Source organism: Megalopta genalis, chromosome 6 (genome assembly GCF_051020955.1).
Source record: "Megalopta genalis isolate 19385.01 chromosome 6, iyMegGena1_principal, whole genome shotgun sequence".
Classification (NCBI taxonomy): Eukaryota; Metazoa; Arthropoda; class Insecta; order Hymenoptera; family Halictidae; genus Megalopta; species Megalopta genalis.
In genome coordinates, this window is record NC_135018.1 from 8,929,944 (window position 1) to 8,950,220 (window position 20,277).

The window sequence follows — 20,277 nt, forward strand, 5'->3', positions numbered from 1 at the left end:
AAAAATCAATGCGTTTCTTCAATCATGTGTCATTGAGAGAATACTTGTTACTTTCATCTGATTTTTATACGTGCTGAATTCAGTACTATAAAACTTATAAAACAAGAAAAACCTGTAAAATAACTATATATATATATATTTGTAATATTTCATAGATAATATTTATCACTGTAAAAAAAAGCTTTTAAAAAAAGTTCCTTAACGCTTTAACTAGTCTATAAATTACTGTTCGAATCATTAATGACTACTATTACATCAGGAAGAAATCATGCCAACTTTTCCTTTTGCAGTGGTCTATTAGGTAAGTGTGTACAGCGGCGGAACAAATATATGTGGACACGCTTTAAAACGGTACCTATTTTTTTGCACACTAGACTAAATCACTTGAATTTTTTGGAGATGTCAGCGGGACTAGTTTATACCAAATACTTCCTTTTAATTCTGCTATTATATTCATTTAAATTCATAATTACAAGTAACAATGTTTACTAAAGTGAAATATAATAGTATAAATGGAAATATATTGTTTACGAACATTTGTAATATATAGAATAAATTTTTCAGAAATATTGTTAATTTCTCGAGAAAAATATCGTATACTCTTCAAATACATGGTAATAAATGTAGAGTATTTCGAGTTGATGTGTCTGATAGTTTTTCGTGGAAAATATCTTGATGAAAATATCTGGGATAGTAGAAGGAATTTTTTCAATATTTTGGCTTAGATTTTGTCGATGAACGTACAATATTTTATTTGCGAAAATCGCTATTAATTGAAACGAAAATTAACACTGTGAAAGTTGATTTCTAAAAGAGGAACGATGGTCATTTTGTTCATCTCAGATTATTGTTACGTTTCAAGCACGAGGACTAACAATAAGTGGATCAAGTTTCCCCTGACATTCTGATCCAGATCTAAAATCGATGTTGCTCTAATTCAATGGTAGATTGCAAAACCGTTTGCCATGTAATAATCGACTGAATGACTGGTTGGTTGGACTACACAGATTGGTCGTAAACGCGACAATCCACGAGTGCGTAGCACTATTACAGAATGAGGTGCTCTACTTTTCCTCGAACCGGAACATTTTTATGTTGAAATCAACGTCTTCCGAATCGTACGGGAGAAAAGAACTTCATCGTAAGTATGCGATATCAATCTACCTAAGAATTCGAAAATGATCGTTGCAATTGGTAAAAGTGTCACCAAATAAAATTGATCTGCCTCGATTGATCTCAAATAGAATTCGTCGACGAAATGTTAATTAGATCGATATTTGAATCCCGTTATAATGAACGCATGGCGTAGCCATCTAGCGACTATACCTGCAAGCAAATGATACTCCTGAATATCGGCAACCCGCAGATCTTCTTTTGAAATTTCTCATTTATTTCAAGTGAAATGATTAAATAATTGAGGTAGAGATTCTCGCGTTAGGAAATCATATTGTCGAAGATATTTGTCCGATCTATTACGACAGTGATATGATTATGAGGACCCTTGACTCCAAAAATCTTGGACAACCTTCAAAGGATCTTAACAATTCTTGAGGGATCCTCAAGGATATCGAGACGACCGGGAGATCTTGAAGGTCTTGAAAGGCTTTGGTGACCTTGGAAACGTTTATCGAAATCTTTCAGAGACACATTGCAGGTCTATATTTTTGTTTAATTATGAGAGAAAACTATTGAAATGAGACAACACAGTAAACGCAACTCACCGCTGCAACTTTATTTGTATTAAAATTCTGTGAGAAACGGAGCCATATCTTTGTCGATAAAACAACAATAAACGCGCCTGGATCATACAAAGATTTATAAATGCAAGACATCTCCCATACCGACAGAGCGAACATTTTTAGATCACTGACGCGGCATATCGGGTTAGATCATTTTTGCTTGAATTATCGGCAACACGTGTGTGTGTGTGTGTGCTCATCGAATGCAGTAATACAAATAAATATTATTTACAACTACTATATCCGTGATAATATGGATTTATCTATCGATCTTATATCAAAAATCTCTCATTATGATACTAAGGCCGCTTTCTTAGAATCGTTTGCCATCGAAAAGTACATACTCATTACGTGTAACCCTAACATTGCAGCATGACATATTTAAGACACCGTTAAATCGTATCCTTTTCCAATGACATGTAATTATTCGAAACGTTCTATAATTAAAATGCCACCTGCGTCGCGAGAATACATTTCGTGCCTTAATTTACGTAGATACGATTTTCGTAGATACGCGTAAACTGTATCGTAAAATTACTGGAAACATTAATTCCTGCTTCGTTATTGTAAATTGCACTCAATTGCATTTGCAGTCTGCGTACTAAACCCCTCCCACGTGCATCGGATTAAGTTCTGAGTCAAGAAAATCCATTACACTCTGTCATAGCACCTCCTTTGTTCAATGGAAATGATTATCCAGTTGTTTACTCATGGCATGCATTTTTGTTTGTAAAATTATTTTTATGGTATATTGGTGCTTCTCTTGACTGATAAATATAATTGTGATCATAAGAATAAGAGGCATCATTAGTGAACTTTGCAAGCCAAATAGGAGTAATCTAAATTCAATAGAAATATATTTTCTTAACATTTTCATAAGATTCCAGTGAACCATATGTGTCTAATATACAGTAGCAACAATGTCTGAGAACATATCGACCGAGGGAGCAGGTCAAGATATCATGCTGGAACACATGAATTCCCATGATTCTGAATTCGACGATGAATTGGGTGTACCCGATTCTCTGGAAGCCACTATCAATGAGAATCAGACCGCTGATGTTGAAACTAAGGAAGATACAGACAATAATGGTAAGTTTACTTATTTGTTATCTCCATTTTCCTCTCTTGTTTTGTTATACCTATTAACTTCCTTAGTGCCTATGGTTTAATAATAACGTGTTTGTGTGGATTATTAGAACGCCTTGGTGTAATACCATTTTCTGCTATTCATCAACTTCCAAAAAAGATTAAAAGTCTAAATTATAATGTGTTCATTCCTGGTGAAGAAGTGCATGTGAACATTATAGACAATGAGCGTAGTGTTACAACACATCCTTTGAATCCAAATCTGTACACCATAGAATTTAAGCATGGCGGTTTCACCTGGACAATTAAAAAGAGATACAAAGATATTCAGTATTTACATAATCAATTGAAAATATATCGTGCTAGCTTGAATATACCGTTCCCAACGAAAACCCACAAAGAAAGAAGGAACAGTTTGAAGAGCTTAGTACAACTGAAGGAAGCCAAGGGTCGTAAAGGAGCATTGCCAAGGTACAGATCTTTCTTACAATTAATTATCTGAAAAGATAACTTTTCTAAACACAAAATTTACCTTCTACCAGATTTCCAAATAAACCTGAAGTTCTGGTACCTTATGAACAGTTGGATCAGAGGAAGAAGCTACTCGAAGAGTATTTGACGAATTTATTGAAAATAAAAATTTATAAGCATCACCCTGAAACTGTAAGCAAAACTATGGTCAATAATGAGTGGACATCATCCGCAACCTCTGTAAAATTTTCACAAAACTTTTTCAGATCAACTTCTTAGAAATTTCGCATTTATCATTCATAGCAGATTTAGGGGTGAAAGGTAAAGAAGGACCTATTTCAAAACGAACGGGATCAGGCGCAAAGAAAGGGTGCAATGTCTGTGGTCTGTTGGAAGGCATGTGTTGTATTAAATGTTACAATTTTTGTACATATCTATGTGGGAAATGGCATACTCGTCATCTCGTTGTTAAGGACACTTTCGTCGCCTACATTAGGCCCAAAACTAGCACCATACAGTCAGTAATTTTAATGGACTATGGTTTCGGGATCAGTTACGGTTTATACATAACAGGAAGAAGTGGTCTGCAAATTGCAAATCTTAGTAGACATATAGTGATCGACTGCTGGACCAGGAGGAAGGCCAGAGAATGGATGAAATTCATTCAAGAAGTTAGTAACAACGAAGGCAAGTTTTTGATCAACATTTCTGCAAAATTCTACAGTACAACATATTAAATACAACAACTCTGCAGGTCGAGATTTCACACAATCGAACCCGCACAATTCGTTTGCACCTTGCCGACTATCTACACCTGCTACCTGGTTCGTCGACGGATCTAGTTACATGTCTTCCATAGCAGACGCACTAGAGAATGCTAAAGAAGAAATTTTTATTGCAGACTGGTGGTTATCACCTGAGATATTTATGAAAAGGCCGGCGATTAATAGCGATTACTGGAGGCTGGACAAAATCCTGGAAAGAAAAGCTGTAAGTACTATTAAGTATTGCTTTTATAAAAATTCGAAGACCTCCGGTAAGATTGACACAACTGCAATTCAAATGTAACTTGTTGCTACAAACATAATACAATGAATTTTGTTTCAGCTCGAGGGAGTGAAAGTATTTGTAATGATTTATAAAGAAGTAGAAGTTGCTTTAGGAATAAACAGCTTCTACAGCAAACAACGACTCGTTGAAAAATGTCCGGAAAACATAAAAGTATTGCGACATCCGGATCACGCGAGAGTAGGTATATTTCTCTGGGCGCACCACGAAAAAATCGTGGTTGTTGATCAGAGCATTGCATTTCTTGGTGGCATCGATCTATGCTACGGTCGGTGGGATAATAATCAGCATAGATTAGTAGATTTGGGTAAGTCAAATTGAAGAATATAATTCAATTGTTTCTAGATTGATGGCATTATTTTAATTATAGGTTCAAGTCATCATTCTAGTATTTACATTCCGTCCGGAGGAAAATGCGTTAACACTAGTAGCAAGAAAATATCAAATTTCAAGAAGCCTCAACATGTTTTCTTACCGCTAGCTATTGCCACCAATACAATTGTAATGGTCACTACAAAAACAATTCCTGTAGCGTAAGTGGCAAGTTAACAAAAAACGTAGAGTAGCAAGAAAAAGCACATATGATAAATGATTTTTCCAGGTCGACAGCCAATTCCAAAACAGTAATGTCATTAGCGATACCACAGTTGGCTCCAGAAGATTTACTGTTGATGCCACAAGAGAATATGGACACTGTAAAATGTAATACACCAAATACAGAGCGAAAGAATTTGTTCGGTATGGCAAAAGACACCATGGGCAAAGTCAAACAAAACATCAAATTGAAAAGGCAGGAATTGATTCATATGGTGTACAACCCGAACGAGGAAAGTAGTGACGAAGAGGATGTCGTCGATAGGTGAACCTCATCTTCTTTGATGTGATTTGATGCATTAAATAACAATTGTTAACAGCAGACTGTTAAGAAATTCATATTATTTAGTGGTACATTGCATACTCTAATTGAAACTGGCGAACCAATGATACCGGACGAGGTAGATGCATTTTCAGAGTATTCAGGTACTGCTAAACTCTGGCTCGGGAAGGATTACACAAATTTTATCGTTAAAGATTTTAACGATCTCGAGAAACCCTATCGGGATTTAGTAGATAGGAGTAGGACTCCCAGAATGCCATGGCATGATGTTGGTGTGATGGTGCAAGGTGCATCGGCTAGAGACGTCGCTAGGCATTTCATTCAACGTTGGAACGCGATTAAGGTAAGTAGTCTATCCCTGCGTGTCCACAAAGAGTCTCTGAAGACCTTGAAGATTCTTCGAAGTTCTCTGAAGATCCCCGAAAGTTTCTAATTAAATAACATGGATGTACTCTGACTTCGTAGATGGAAAAAGCAAAATTAAATCCGTCATATCCATTCCTACTGCCCAAATCATACAACGATTGCAGAAGCTATGCATCGTTCATTGATCTATCAGATGTGCATAATACTCAATGCCAAGTTCTGAGATCAGTTAGTTCTTGGTCTGCCGGCTTTCTTGATTCAGAAACGTTAGAACAAAGCATACAAGAGGCTTACATAGACGCCATCAGCAAAGCCGAAAGGTGAAATTATTGTATACCATTGTACCAATGGTGTTATGGCTTTACAATTCAAAATTTATTCTAGGTACATATATATAGAAAATCAATTTTTCATTACACTGGCTTCTATGGAAAAAACTGCTGTAAAAAATCGTATAGGAGAAACATTGTTCAAACGAATTAAAAGAGCTCACCGGGAAGGTGCAGTATTTAGAGTGTTTGTGATCATGCCACTATTGCCGGGTTTCGAAGGTGAAGTCGGAGGACCAAGTGGTAAAGCCCTGCGTGCTATTACTCATTGGAATTATGCTTCTATATCCAGGTAGAAATTTGTGACAAATTTCAAACCACAATATACGTGCATATGTGTTTGTTAATATCTCGGTTCATAGGGGTAAAGATGCCATCTTGAATCGGCTATTTGAAGACGGAATAGAAGATCCGAGTGAATATATTACTTTCCATGGTTTAAGGACGCACGCAATGTTGAATGGTACATTAATGACAGAACTGATTTACGTTCATAGCAAATTATTAATTGTGGACGATAACACGGTAATTTGTGGTTCAGCCAATATTAATGACAGGAGCATGATAGCAAGTAGAGACAGCGAAATTGCAGTAATAATCCGAGTACGTACGATGTGCTAATCATTTAGAACAAAATATGTGTCTAAGAATTTGAAAAATTTCTTTTTTTTTGTAGGATCAGGAATTTGAGGATGGAAGAATGAACGATATACCTTTTCTTTGTGGTAAATTTGCTGGATCATTAAGGAAACAATTAATGTCTGAACATCTTGGATTGCTAGAGACAAACGACGAGATAGATCTGACTGATATAGTTCAAAAGTCATTCTACAGAGATATCTGGTGTGCTAGAAGTAATCAAAACACGGAAATCTACGAAGAAGTGTTCCATTGCATTCCCACAGACAAAGTTGTTAATTTTTCTATGTTGAAACAGTATCAAAATGAAGAACCACTTTGTTCATCCGATCCACAATTGGCTCAAGAAATGGTTGGAAAAATAAAGGTAATCACTATTCAAACAATTTTTCTAGATATTGCTTCGAAGGATTCGTAACATTTTTCAATATTATTTTAGGGTCATCTGGTAAATATGCCACTGAACTTTTTGTGTAATGAAGATTTGAAACCCGCTGCTGGTACGGTAGAAGGTATTATGCCAACAGCGTTATGGACATAAATAAATAGGAATCAAACTTTATACAGTTGCAAGTACAAGAAACTAAAAAGTATTTAATAATTTATTGATAGGAAAGAAATTTTACTTCAACATTCCAAATATTAACGATGAATCTAACGGAAGTTATAATAGTAGTAATAGTGGTTTCAAACTAACTTTATTCTTTCCACTGTCCAGGATATTTTTAAACGGCATCTACTAGAGTACTTAATTATGATTGAATGAGAAGTTGACTTTTATACCGAAAATGTTATTTTTTAATATTATTTATTTGTAATTATCGCCGCAGCTAGTAAAAAAATGTACAATTTTTAACAATTTAAAGAATTATCAGTTAAATTACATTAAAAGAGAAAACAAGATCCCTTAGGTTTCAATATTTCCTTTATGGCGTCACACACGGTCACAATTCCGTGGAGAGTTTCTATGGACCACAATCCAAAAATTAGAATTTTCAAATCTCCCGCTAAATTACATTTGAATCCGATAAGTCGTCCTAGTTTTAAACGAATTCACATACAGGGTGTTCCAAAAATGTCTCACATTACGGAAATGTGGGGTAGCTGAGATAATTTTAAGTAACTTTTTCCTTTGCGAAAATGCAATCTGCAGCTTTGTTTACGAGTTATTAATGAAAAACACCGACCAATGAGACACAATGGCGCGAAACACAACGTGGTCAATCGATCGAGTGCCATGTGCTCCTATCGCTGATTTTGACAACTGAAGGGGGACTCTGTGCCGTGTTCAAATCACTGAACGAGTCACGGAGCATGAACTTTCGATATTTTTTTTACCACGTGCCAGTGATAATTTTAAGAAAAACGCTGTTCATCCTTATTTCAGAATGTCTGAGAATATTTACTAATTTTTCGGACCCGAAATAATAAGTATGATAGCCGTTTTAATTTTCTGATGTGCATGACACCTCATGTGTACCATATGAAATTTTTATGCAAGGTGAATATTAACAAAGTTCGTAAATGTTAATTTATTAAATTTTAATTTAAATAATTCCGCGTTCGAACACAATTCAACGAGCGATTCGCAAAGCTAATTTAATAAATAATAATCGTGTTAAAGCACGTAAGAGATTTGTTTGATAGAGAAATATGAAGAATATTATTAATAAGAAACTCACCCATTTAGTTGTTAATCCACTACATGGTTGGAAATGTGTGCTGGAGGATAATGCATTCACCTCGTACAATGTATGATGAACTGCACAGCTGATCTGTATCCGACGGCGACGAACAGAAGGATGTTTCCAGGCAGGCTATTCCAACGGTCACTTTTACTACATTATCACTAAACACTGATCACATATCAATAATATCTGCGGACGAACTTTCCTGGATTAATATGTATGGCCCCGAAAAGAGCCGATTTTTTAATGCGACGCGTTCAAAGTTCGCACCGTTAACAACACGCACCGCGTTGACACATTTCATAATGTTCTCCTGAACCCTTTGCAGCATCCTTGTAGTAAACAAGTTGATCGCACCGTACAAGAATAATTAAGAAAATTCTCTCGCGATGTCCTTTTCATATTAATGCTCGGGACGAACTGCAGAATGGCTGACAATGTCCGCGTCCGATGGGAGACAGTTGAAACTCGCTCGTAGGAAAACGAAACATTGTCGGTCATCGTGTCAATCTGCTGCAGTTCATACGCAGTGCGTGTTATTAGCGATACGAACTTTGAACGCGCAGCATTAAAAAATTGGCTCTTTTCAGGAACATACATATTAATCCAGGAAAGTTCATCCGCAGATATCATTGATATGTGATCAGTGTTTAGTGATAATGTAGTAAAAGTGACCGTTGGAATAGTCTGCCTGGAAACATCCTTCTGTTCGTCGCCGTCGGACACAGATCAGCTGTGCATTGTACGAGGTCAATGCACTATCCTTCAGCACACATTTCCGACAGGTAATCCAGGTGTCATGCACACCAGAAAATTAAAACGGCTGTCATACTTATTATTTCGGGTCCGAAAAATTAGTAAATATTCTTCAGACATTCTGAAATAAGGATGAACAGCATTTTTCTTAAAATTATCACTGCCACGTGGTAAAAAAAATATCGAAAGTTCATGCTCCGTGACTTGTTCAGTGATTTGAACACGGCACAGAGTCCCCCTTCAGCTGTCAAAATCAGTGGTAGGAGCACATGGCACTCGATCGATTGACCACGTTGTGTTTCGCGCCATTGTGTCTCATTGGTCGGTATTTTTCATTAATAACACGTAAACAAAGCCGCAGATTGCATTTTCGCAAAGGAAAAAGAATGATCTCAGCTACCCTACATTTCCATAATGCGAGAGATTTTTGGGACACCCTGTATAACGGATACTTTGAAAAACCAGAAAAATTATACCTAAGGTGGACTTGGCGGGTCCTTTTTATCAAAATCAGACAGTTGACTTGTAGTATCATGTGTAAGAGTCCTCGGTAATGGAACACCCAATAAGCCAATAAATACTAAGATGCTACTTTTGTAAATATATCCCTTGTGTTTAATTGAGTCATTATTTTTCGCACAACATTAACTTCTTTTTAATAAAGAATCTGTAAGTTCTATTTACCAAGCATTCTCCGTCACTACATAGCAGGAAGCAGAAAGTCTAAAAAGAATATCTCTGCAATAGATCGAAAATCAAAATTATAAGTTGCATGTTCTTTCTGGTCAAAACTAAACTTTCAAGTGAACAACATCGAAGTGAATGTTGTCAAATAAATATTATCAAATATTTCAAGATTTTATGAAAAAATATTTATTTCAATACAGTGTTTTAAAAGTCAGATATGAACAAGGGTTCGGACCCGGACAAATTAATCGGAATCGGAATTGCTTAAGATGTATGATTAACTGTATGTACTTAAATAACTGTATGATTTTAGGTTTATTTCAATTTATTTACCTTATTACGAAATCGCCCAATCTTTGATCCTTGTAACAAATAATAAAACATTGTGGTTAATAGTAAATCAAAGGCCTATATAAACTATGAATCGTTTAATAGAGTTCTACAATGTACCTGCGTTTTTGTTTGTTTTGTAATTGTAGTAGACCACCTCTTAGTTGATATTCCTCTTACCGGTCTATTAGAAAATAATGTTTGTATCTACAAAATGATTATTCAACCTGTGAGATCTAATAGTATATTATTTTAAAATAGTTTCTCGTTTGTAATTGTTCTCGGTTTTGTGGCGTCTTCTTATGTGTTCTCCTTCCTTCTACCACAAAAATTTTTAATTTCTTTTCTAATACTTTCAACAGTATTAGCTTCAGTAGTTTCCAAATGTGACATAATTTTTTCCATTTGATAGCTATATGTACAGAATCAATACCAACAATATAAACGAGCACAATGGCAAATCAATATCTTAAAATATTTCATTATAGATGCTTTACCTTACTAAAGTTTTGAAAGCATTACCATCTTCGTTAATAAATTGATTTGCTGCTTCATTTAGTTCATCCATTGTTAGTGCTGTTAATACGTTGAATGCCACGCCGGTTTTATAGAAATTATCCGTGGCGCCACGATGAATTTTCTTTTATGTGATACATATAATGTTGAAATATTATCTGCAATAGATAAGTTACAGTGTATAACCATGTTTAACATGTTAATTGCGACAGGGGTCACTGTTTGGATTGACGATGGTAATAATACAAAATTTTAGATACTGACATTTGTTTTAAATTATATATATTTCTATCAATTTAGGCGCGCTGGTCATCGGTGGCCCCCATGGCGTCACCGCCAAGGTAAGTGCCGGTCACCGGTGACCCCCGTGGCATTCAACGTGTTAATAGATTTCTATTTTCTTAAAAAATTGAAGTATCAAACAAATTTTATCTTCGAGCACTTGTGAAGTATCTCAAGTTTTGTTTACCTCAGTATAGCCGAAAATGTCAGCCACATTCTGGAGATCATCACTAATATCGTCAGACGATAATCCCTTGCCGGGGCTTCAGAAATATGTGCACGATGTGGTGCACAATTTTGGTGTAAACAAACAGATTAAAGCAATCTGATATATGTTTTGGACATGACATATCCACCTCTGAGTAAAAATCATTTGCATTGAGAAAAAGAAAAGATCTTCCAATACATGGACATGTCTCATGAGTTCACCTTAAAATCCCTGAGCTCTATAAAGTACAACATGGGTATTACCCTTTTTCATTACCAATGGAGAAATGATAATTTGAGTGAGATCTGTCCATTTTCCAAAATAATTTATATGACCAGAAACGGATAATAGGTTCATTGATCAAATTGCTCCAAAGCCTATAATTTTAATCACAGTTACTAATAGCTGAAACAGTATTGAGGAAACACTGTTCATATTTCTTACCTGGATGATCATGATTCTCATGAATGGAAAATATTGGCATACCAACATTAAAACTTGAATCCTCATAATTTACAGTTTTACGAACACAGTGTTGGAATATTAATTCTGGATCACTTAAAAATTGAATTTTTATTTCTGTAATGAAAAGACACTAGTTGATATTTGTCGTACTTCAAATTTCATCTTGTGTAAACATATATTGCTAACCTGACAACTGCTAACCTAACCAATGTTTTGCTAACAAATCCATACATGTTGGAATCGTTCAATCCGATTCGTGAGGTCTCGTTTCAGCCACTTGGAAGAGATTCCAAGCAGAATTCATTGACACCATTGGACACACCATAGCTCGCCAAAATTTGTGTACACAAATTACACAATACAATAATATGTTGGAAGTTTTGCAAGACTCTCCGGGCGCAGCGCGCTCCATTAGCGAGAATAAAAGTAGAAATTGCTTTGCTCTGATTGGTTGCCGATTTATTGCTAAGCCTGATTCACTGCGGATTGGATGCTCAGTAAAATGGTGAGAATTTTATATGCTCGGCTAATGATGTAAAATTCGAGGATTTTCTATCTTAGCTCCGTCTGCGGTAGAATGATGAACTTTCGATAGCTTAGCGTCAGTTCGTAGACTATATCGGTAATGCTAAATCGAAGACAGAAGTGTCAAGTGCATCGAACGTTAAAAAATTTGAATTTACCGCCACAGTAATGCTACTCTGTCGCACTCTTGCGAGGGACTTCGATATTTATTCGGTTCGAGCAGTAGCACAAGCCAGCAGCAGACAAACCATCTGTTTGGCTTTATGTTTACGCGTCGTGTGTTTTGATAAATATCATAGTCTTTAGCGGTGTGCTAAGATAAATTTTTTGCATTTGATAAGAACATTGCTGTAGTAGATTCGTCTACCGGTATCGTTTAGTTAGCAACAAAAATGACATATTTAAGTTCGTGGGAAGAATTTGAAAAAGGTGCAGAGAGGTTATACCTTCAAGATCCAATAAAAGTGAGTTCCGACAAAATTTACTTTAACTTTCTTTTTATTATTGTATATACGTATTGAAAATGATCTCTAGTTTTCAATAGCAACGCTACGTGAACGTATTTCATTCAGTAATTCAAAAAAAATGTCGAAGGTAATGCAGGTTGACGTGCACTGACATGACATGACACGTCATTCATTCGGAGCGATACAAGATTTCCTTTTGACTTTATTAAAGAGGGAAATCAATTTTGATCGAGTTCGCGCATAAAACTATTAAAAGTTTATATTTTCTATAATCTTTATTTATTTTAGATATTTGACAACAGGTAAAGCTCGTTTAATATGTACACGTACATGTGATACCTATACGACTAAAAGTATGGTTTCCTAGGTGTAAGTTTATAATCAATTGTTTTTTTTTGTATTTCAGACTCGGTATACAATGAAATATTGCCATAGTAAAGGTGTTCTATGTTTGAAACTTACAGACAATCGAACGGTAAGCATTGCCATTATGTAACTTAACCGATCATTTTTAAAAGCTTATTCCGAATAATACAACGATCATTTTTATGTCGTAGTGTCTACAGTATAAAACAGAGATAGCACAGGACTTAAAGAAGATGGAAAAATTTATAGGAAATCTAATGAGGCACATGGCATCTAAAGAAAGCTAAAATAAAGGACTAGATAATATTAGGGGCACTTTTCATTTTTTTGTTTAAATTAAGGAATATAAGTGCTGCGCATTTGATACACTGTTTATGTTTCATTTCATGAGTTTCGATGACCGATGGGATTATAGATATTTAATTTGAATGAGGTATAAAAAACTTTCTTAAATATACAATATGTGCATAAATGTCTATTTTGTATTTATTTAAAGCTTCACGCTCATTTCGGCTGATGACGTTGCCTCCTTGTTAAAGTTCTGAAACAACAGAAGACGGAGATATATTAAACAACGCGTTGATATTTTTGTTCTCAGAAAAATTTCTAGTTCTTTGAATAAAAGAAAAATATACGTGAGAGTGTGATCGTGAAATGTTTCGTCTAAAAGTACCAATACTATTCAGAAAGTATAACTGTATTAATCCAACGATAAGTGAGCAGTGTAAAATGCATTAGGTATTAATAAAGCCAGATCTCGATTCGAATCAATCTCTGATTACTGAATAATTACAAGGGGGAAGCGCGAAGCAACGAAATGAAGCACTTACGATATTATGGGCTGCAGAACAGCGTCCAGAGTAGTATCAACAGGAGGGTAGATTTCTTGGTTTGAAGACAGTTCATAGCGTACCTCTCCCCCTAATTGCAATTGCGTCTATACCAAACAAAACTATTTTACTAATTCACTATGCAGAAAATCGTACGATACAACACACTACATTCTAGAGACAGCGTTTCGTTCGATAAATCAGCGAGCATCGTTGGATCGATCGATGAACAACATTTATCGTGGGAAAACAAACGAAACGCTATAACTAGCGAAGAAGAGAGTAGCACAAAACCTTAACCGCATATGTTTATGAGAAGCGCTTAGTACCTCTAACAGTCTTCAATACTGTAAGTGCAATTTTAGTGAAATTTATACGATTCGTCGTACAGTACTGCGACGATTGTTTAATTCTTTCTTTAAAAAGCGTAAAGCTCGATCTACATGAAGCAAAACTGTAACCCATTACTTTCGATTGGTACTGTTTCGGTCACCGACAAGTACAGAGAACAGTCAGAGATCAGAGTCGAGCGTTTCACCGAGTTCTACTGTTTTGTTATTCGTTTGAACGTTAGAACTACCAAGCTCCAAAAGCTGTTTTCTATTTCCTTTTGAAAATAACAGGACTGGACAGGGTTGCCAAGTAAGTACAGACAAAAGCATTTTTATAATCTGAACAGCTATAACATAAAGCCCCTTTCAGAGTCTGTCCGGTAGTTCCAGCGTTTTGAACGTTGCCCAACTCTGATTCGTCTCGTCGACTGAACCGACACTATTATGTATTTGTCGGTGTACGTTTCACGGGATACAATCAATCGAAGTATTGTGAACCAAAACGGACAAACGAAATTAATTAATGAAATCTTTAGAGAACGAAACAAAAAACTAGTCGAAAATAGAAGAAAGCGAGCGAAAAGATACGTACTACTCGGGTGGGTTTAGCGCTGTCGGCGGAGCTTGAGCAGCAGCTTGAAAACTCCTGCGGCGTGCTTTCCCCGAGGCCGCTGTCCACGTTACTGCCTATCAATATTCTGTTGTTACGAGTATAATAAAAGTCCTTCCTCACATTGCACTCGCTCCTACTACCGTCGTAGTACTTAGTCTCGACATGAGCCGGCCTGGTTGCCGGCAAATTATAGCCTCCGTCGCGACTATGCTGTATCATTCTTCTGTTTCTTTTGCCGATGGAGCCGATCGTTCTGAAAGTGAGTCCTTCACAGTCTTCGATAATGTCACGCGAAATGCGAGAAAACGATCATCCCTGGTCGGACACCAGTCCGACATCGATGCAGTACACAGAATACATTTTTAGTTTTGCCAAACGATCGGATGCGGTTAATACATACTACGGGGGGGGGGGGGGGGGCTACGATTGCATTCCCTTCTGTTTTATTCACGACAATTGTACTCGAAAGCGTCTCCAACGAATATTTGTGCAACGTTCTCTTGTATCTTACAAGGTGGTTTCGAACCCTAGAATGAGTACCTGCGGATTCCGAAAGCGTACCTACAATTAGAAGTAGTTCGATGCTAGAAAGAATAGGTGCTAGAGAGTAGTCTACATCGATTTCTTAAAATCGCGTTACATGTGTTATCAACAAAAGCAAAACAAGTTCCTGAAGCTTACAAACGAAAATTGACGAAACGAACGTTTAAGTTGCATCGTAGACAAATAAACGTAATCCGAATGAAACAATCTAATCAGATTCGAGCCCACTTCTAATCATCTATGTAGTGTTCACAAAGGTTTCCTGGTCGGTTTCCGATTGTCGCAAATGCGTCTATCTAGGGTTACCAAATTTGCTTCACCGCCGAGAAAGCCTGCGACACGTACATTGCTCGGATCAACGAATAATTTTTATTTCTGATCGATTGTTACAGTTGCTCGTGTAATAGTCGCAGACGTTCCTCGGCCGTGGACGATCCTGAACCGGTAACCCTAAGTAATCTACTGGAAGTATTACAGTGTCTTTGAAAACTACCGGTCACCTAGTGGCGGTGCGACGTGCGACACAGATCCGGCACACGACAGCTTCTCAACGATCCTCGACACTCCCAAATACCAACAACAGGTCCGCCTCGTCGAGAGAGCGCAAACGATGCAATTACACCACAAATACAAGTATTACACAGAACAAATACTTAAACGAGATACGGGCCACAGACGAGATACACACCACACAACACAGGACAACGACATGACAAAATGCTACGGTTCCGAGGATGATATACATTTACATACGTCCCACCGGACGGTGGAATAGCAAAAGCATCAGTAGGTGCCAGCCAGTAAATAAATACACAGGTGCGTCAAGCTGTTAATCTCATCGATTTATTAAGGGTCTGATCATGCTTCTCAAAATAAATAATAAAAAAAAGGGGGGGCATGCTTTTGTAGTGGATGATGGTACATGCTCTGAATAAATAAAGAAAAAAAAATAGTACGAAAAGAAACAAAAATAATTCATGCATAAAGGGCTTGAGGATTCTTTTAAACAATGACTACGGATCCCGTCTCATCCTCCATTTGCGGAGGATGGCTGTGGATGTTGCAGGCCGTCTTGAGATCATCGTACCTAGGCAGAGACGACGAGTCTGCCTCGTCCAATCGGGAATTGCTAGACTGTAAGGGACATTGCTGTACAGATTGCGATTGAACCACCGTGTACGGTATCTCTCGCCGTTGCTGCTCGCTCATTCCGGTCGTGTCGACTAGCCCGAACTCCAAATGTCTGGAAGAAATCATGCTCTCAATCGTTACATCGTTACATCGATCCGACGCGGCGCAACGCATCGGTACGTATTTACGTTCAAATACTATAATACAGATCATGCAGAGGTCTTCCGAAAAGTTTTAGTCTCTCTCTCTCTCTCTCCCTCTTTCTCTCTCACTCTTTCTCTTTCTCTCTCACTCTTTCTCTCTCTCTCTCTCTCTCTCTTATTTTTCTGGTAGTAACATTTCACGAGACTGTAGCACTTCCTGTTTATTTCGAACGAACAATACACGTGCAGTGACTTTGTACCTAACAATACATGAAGGAATGCTTTGCGTGACAACATTATCGTTATTATTGCGTGAATGGAACCTACTTCCTAAGCTCGTCTGGCAGCGATTGCTTCTGGGAGGGACTCCGGTGTCTGCTCCTGTGCCTTCTTCTCGGCTCCGTATGGCTGACCTAATGCAACATTTCGTGAACGATTAAACGTCTGCGGGGATTCGTCACCGTTCCCCCGAATCCTTACGAAATTTTCTATCACGAAAGGCATCGAGCACGGTAGAACCCATTATTCGAAATCCTCTGATTTATCTAGATACGTTCACTAGCGATCAGATCAATCTAAGCCAAACCACGTGCAAAACGGTTCGCATTTATAAATAAAAAAATAAAGCTTAAATCTAGCACCGCGATCGAATCGAACGAACTGTTCTATTCACCGAACATTCGTGTCTCCGATTAGCTCGGATAATCGAGGTTCTACCGTATTAGAGTTTCACAAAATTTGCTCGAAGAGGAGAACGATTTTGAAAGTTGGTCGGATTAGAGAGATCCCCCTCTCGTCCCCGAGTTGCGTCGTTGCTCGCACTTACAACGGCTCGCTGTACGCCCTCGCCCTTTCGTTTCTGCGCTTCCCTCCATTGTGGCTCGGAGTCGACCAATTCGTGCCTGAAAAAGGTTCCCAGCGGCATGTAGTCGCGCAGTAAAACAGGCATTGCAATTTAGCGTGACGGCCTTTAGCGACGATACGCATTTTAGATCCGAACCGCGAACTTTTGTTGGACGACAATCGCGATAACGGGTCGCGCGAACGCGTTCAGTTTTCGTCGAATAACGAGAACATCGCCGGGATATTCCGTGGCATCTCGCGACGGATAGACGCCTAGTGTGCGTCATCATTAAAATAATTATCACCTTCGCGGAGTTTACGTACCCTACCGTGAGAGTATAACGAGCACGAGGGCTCTTCTTTCCCGTCCACAGGGTCGACGAACTCGACCGAAGACATTCGAGCGAGCTACTTCGTTTTTACATGCCCGTTCCGAGTCCCGAGTCCCGGCAGCCCCTTTATTACCTCGATTAATTACCAATTAAGAGGGCACGCACATCTTAGACGCTGAATTGACTTAATAACGCGTCGGTAATCGCAACAGGGTCGATCGTATCGTACGCGTTTCCCGCGACCTCCGGTTTACGCCCGACCGTGTCGGTGCTGCCGTTTCCATTACCTAGAAGAACGGGAGCTTCTGTGCTTCCTGCGGTGCTTGCGATGACCGGACCTCGAGTCCGAACCTCTCGACAGCTCGGACTCGCAGTCCGAGTGACGGCTGTGCCTCCGGTGACTATGACTATGACTTCTTCTACGATGACCACCGCGACTATGGCTGTCCCCTGAACTTTGGCTCTCCACCGAGCTGCTCCTCCGCTGGAGCCTGCTCAAGAGCTGAAAACGGCGACAATCGTCACACCTCGATCATTGTTCCCGACACTTTCGTAATCGTCGAATCACGGTCATTTTGACCGCGGTAGGTTTAGCGTTAAACGAATCGATTAAAAGTTGCGAGAACGTACTGCCGGTGCCGTTCCCGCGGAGCGGACGGACCGAGGACTAGACGAAGTATAAAGGCCCCGGGGCTGGCTTTGAGTCCACGGCGCGCTCCTGGTGCTCCTTGGACTCGAATTGTTGACCCGTCTGGCGTTCTGCGCGTTGCACAACACATTCCCGGCGGCCGGGTTGCTGGCCGAATTAGCATTGACCGCGGCAGGCGTTTCCACGAACGGGCCGACCATTTCCTGGCCCTCGACCACGCGTCGCTGGGCTCTGCGGCTCGGCGTCCTCTGGAAGATCGGCGGCGGATTCCGTCTGATCGTCGTGTGCTTCTCCGAGCCGGACGGAGGACTATACGACCGGAAGCGGGAGTAAGGGCTCAACGGCGGGGGCCCCGTGGCCATTAAACGGAAGAACGCCTGGTGCTCCAGACAGCATTTCCACAGGTGTCTGCAGGCTGCCTTCGACGGTGTCTCGAACCCGTGGGTCCTCTCCTCCGAGTTTTTCTCGCTCACCCTCAGCATGAAGTATCTGCCCTGAAACGCGCGATGCTCGAGCTCACAATCAGAGTTTGAACGCCGCTCCGCTGTGCATTCACGTGTGTGTTATCGCCATTGTTCAGTCATTTCCGGTGCTTCGACGTGAAAAACGTTTTGAACAAAAATTAACCCCTCTGCCGTACCATTTTTTTTTTCGTGGTTACGATGATTAGAAGCTTTTCGATTGCAACAATCTCTGAGAAGAAAAACGACAATTTATATTTATCACGTGTTTTTACGTTTACTTGAATGTTTAAACACCGATGACAAGAAATCGCAATTTTATTCAGGCTAAAATGAACGGAATACCGTTCATACTTAACAGGCTATTACTAGAAATCTCCGTCGCGTGTCAGACTCGTCAATATATGGCGAGGGGTTAATTAGTAATATGTACTCGGTTTCCGATAAACTCCGATATAAAGGATGTAGAAAATGTCTTTTATCTAAATAAAGAATTCAAATCATCTTGACTTTTGAATCGTCGTTATACACGTATTGTTTACTTAACAATGTCATAGCTGACGTCACTAATGTTTCTGTTTGCACCTTCAGAGATGAGTTCAGAAATGTATCATTAATTGATCAACCCTACGTTCTAAGTTATACATGTAATGTATTATTTATATAGTATTGTATATATATATATATATATATATATATATATATATATATATATATATATATATATATATATATAATATAACATTACACATATAACTTAGAACGTAGGGTTGATCAATTAATTAGCATTATACATAGCATTATATATAATATTATAATACATTACATATATATTGAAATTATTAGCATTGTACATAGCATTACATATAATATTATAATATATTACATATATATATATATATATATATAATTATTATATATATATATATAATAATAATAATAATTATAATTATAATATTATATATAATGCTATGTATAATGCTAATAATTTCAATAGAGGTTTCATAATTTAGTAAAAAAGAAAGGGAAAACACTAATGCTTCAATTGGGACCATTGCCGCGCTCGGTAGTTTTTTAGCTGATTCCGGGCAGATCAGCGTTGCACAGTCTGCGTCGTGTTTCCTGGTCGAATTTAATCGTGAACCAATCAATTTCAACGAGGATTTCAAGATTCCTTCCCACGTAACACATTTCCATAAAGAAATGACTGACACGTACCTTGTAGTAGATCTTATTGATCCGGGGCCAATAGTAGTTGCCCACTTTGGTCTTGTTGCGCAGTAGTATTATCCCGCTCGGAGTCAGACCAAGGAAATACTCCACGCTATCCTCGCCCTGCGGAACATATTTTGATTAGCCAAACATGATTTCAATTCCGATATTTCGATGGACTCACCAATACGGGATGCAGGTCGACTCCGTACATTTCTAGCCATTTCACTTTGTCGAGATAATTGAGTTCCGCAGCGGAGGGTAATTGTCCTCTGTAAAACAAATCATTGTAACGACAACGAGCGAGGAAACGTTGCAAC

At 38.3% G+C, this 20,277-nt stretch overlaps 3 protein-coding genes and 2 long non-coding RNA genes across 14 annotated transcripts in view; 3 read left to right on the forward strand and 2 right to left on the reverse strand.

Annotated features, from left to right (window-relative positions):
* Positions 1-2,577: 2,577 nt before the first annotated feature.
* Positions 2,578-11,929, reverse strand: LOC117223856 (uncharacterized). 6 transcript variants are annotated; one of them, XR_013033725.1, is made up of 8 exons: positions 11,697-11,929; positions 11,490-11,624; positions 11,309-11,422; positions 11,025-11,193; positions 10,537-10,713; positions 10,160-10,451; positions 2,882-10,071; positions 2,578-2,807 (listed from the first exon to the last, which is right to left on the reverse strand). It is a non-coding gene; the product is annotated as an uncharacterized LOC117223856 (long non-coding RNA). The 6 variants fall into 6 exon arrangements; XR_013033724.1 differs by having other exon boundaries at positions 11,025-11,195; positions 11,267-11,422; XR_004491026.2 differs by having other exon boundaries at positions 2,882-9,760; positions 10,043-10,071; positions 11,025-11,422.
* Positions 2,660-7,481, forward strand: Pld (Phospholipase D). 2 transcript variants are annotated; one of them, XM_076523062.1, is made up of 14 exons: positions 2,660-2,831; positions 2,939-3,299; positions 3,371-3,491; positions 3,566-3,986; positions 4,054-4,289; positions 4,407-4,674; positions 4,738-4,900; positions 4,969-5,226; positions 5,311-5,587; positions 5,710-5,930; positions 5,995-6,231; positions 6,302-6,542; positions 6,616-6,945; positions 7,018-7,481. In XM_076523062.1, exons 1-14 carry the CDS (start codon positions 2,660-2,662, stop codon positions 7,117-7,119), a joined length of 3,408 nt encoding a protein of 1,135 aa, XP_076379177.1. In that variant the 3' UTR covers positions 7,120-7,481. The 2 variants fall into 2 exon arrangements, with proteins under 2 accessions (XP_076379177.1, XP_076379178.1); XM_076523063.1 differs by having other exon boundaries at positions 3,104-3,299.
* Positions 11,930-12,251: 322 nt separating the features above from the next.
* Srp9 (signal recognition particle 9) lies at positions 12,252-13,340 on the forward strand. Its single transcript, XM_033476403.2, has 3 exons — positions 12,252-12,499; positions 12,909-12,977; positions 13,060-13,340. Exons 1-3 carry the CDS (start codon positions 12,428-12,430, stop codon positions 13,153-13,155), a joined length of 237 nt encoding a protein of 78 aa, XP_033332294.1. The 5' UTR covers positions 12,252-12,427; the 3' UTR covers positions 13,156-13,340.
* The window catches only part of LOC117223846 (band 4.1-like protein 4), a 114,313-nt gene continuing 106,794 nt past the window's right edge, over positions 12,759-20,277 (reverse strand). For 3 of the 4 annotated variants that reach the window (XM_033476397.2, XM_033476398.2, XM_033476402.2), the window contains 10 exons: positions 20,142-20,229; positions 19,964-20,080; positions 18,266-18,778; positions 17,923-18,137; positions 17,287-17,362; positions 16,788-16,873; positions 16,274-16,429; positions 14,623-14,896; positions 13,699-13,805; positions 12,759-13,409 (listed from right to left, as the gene is read on the reverse strand). In XM_033476397.2, coding sequence (XP_033332288.1) covers positions 13,373-13,409; positions 13,699-13,805; positions 14,623-14,896; positions 16,274-16,429; positions 16,788-16,873; positions 17,287-17,362; positions 17,923-18,137; positions 18,266-18,778; positions 19,964-20,080; positions 20,142-20,229 — 1,669 coding nt within the window. In that variant the 3' untranslated portion in view covers positions 12,759-13,372. The remainder of the gene's footprint in view (positions 13,410-13,698; positions 13,806-14,622; positions 14,897-16,273; positions 16,430-16,787; positions 16,874-17,286; positions 17,363-17,922; positions 18,138-18,265; positions 18,779-19,963; positions 20,081-20,141; positions 20,230-20,277) is intronic. The other variant, XM_033476401.2, reaches the window with a different exon arrangement.
* The window catches only part of LOC117223848 (uncharacterized), a 30,682-nt gene continuing 24,458 nt past the window's right edge, over positions 14,054-20,277 (forward strand). The window contains exons 1-4 of the long non-coding RNA XR_013033791.1: positions 14,054-14,340; positions 14,401-14,902; positions 15,579-16,002; positions 16,253-16,493. This is a non-coding gene — a long non-coding RNA (uncharacterized LOC117223848). The remainder of the gene's footprint in view (positions 14,341-14,400; positions 14,903-15,578; positions 16,003-16,252; positions 16,494-20,277) is intronic.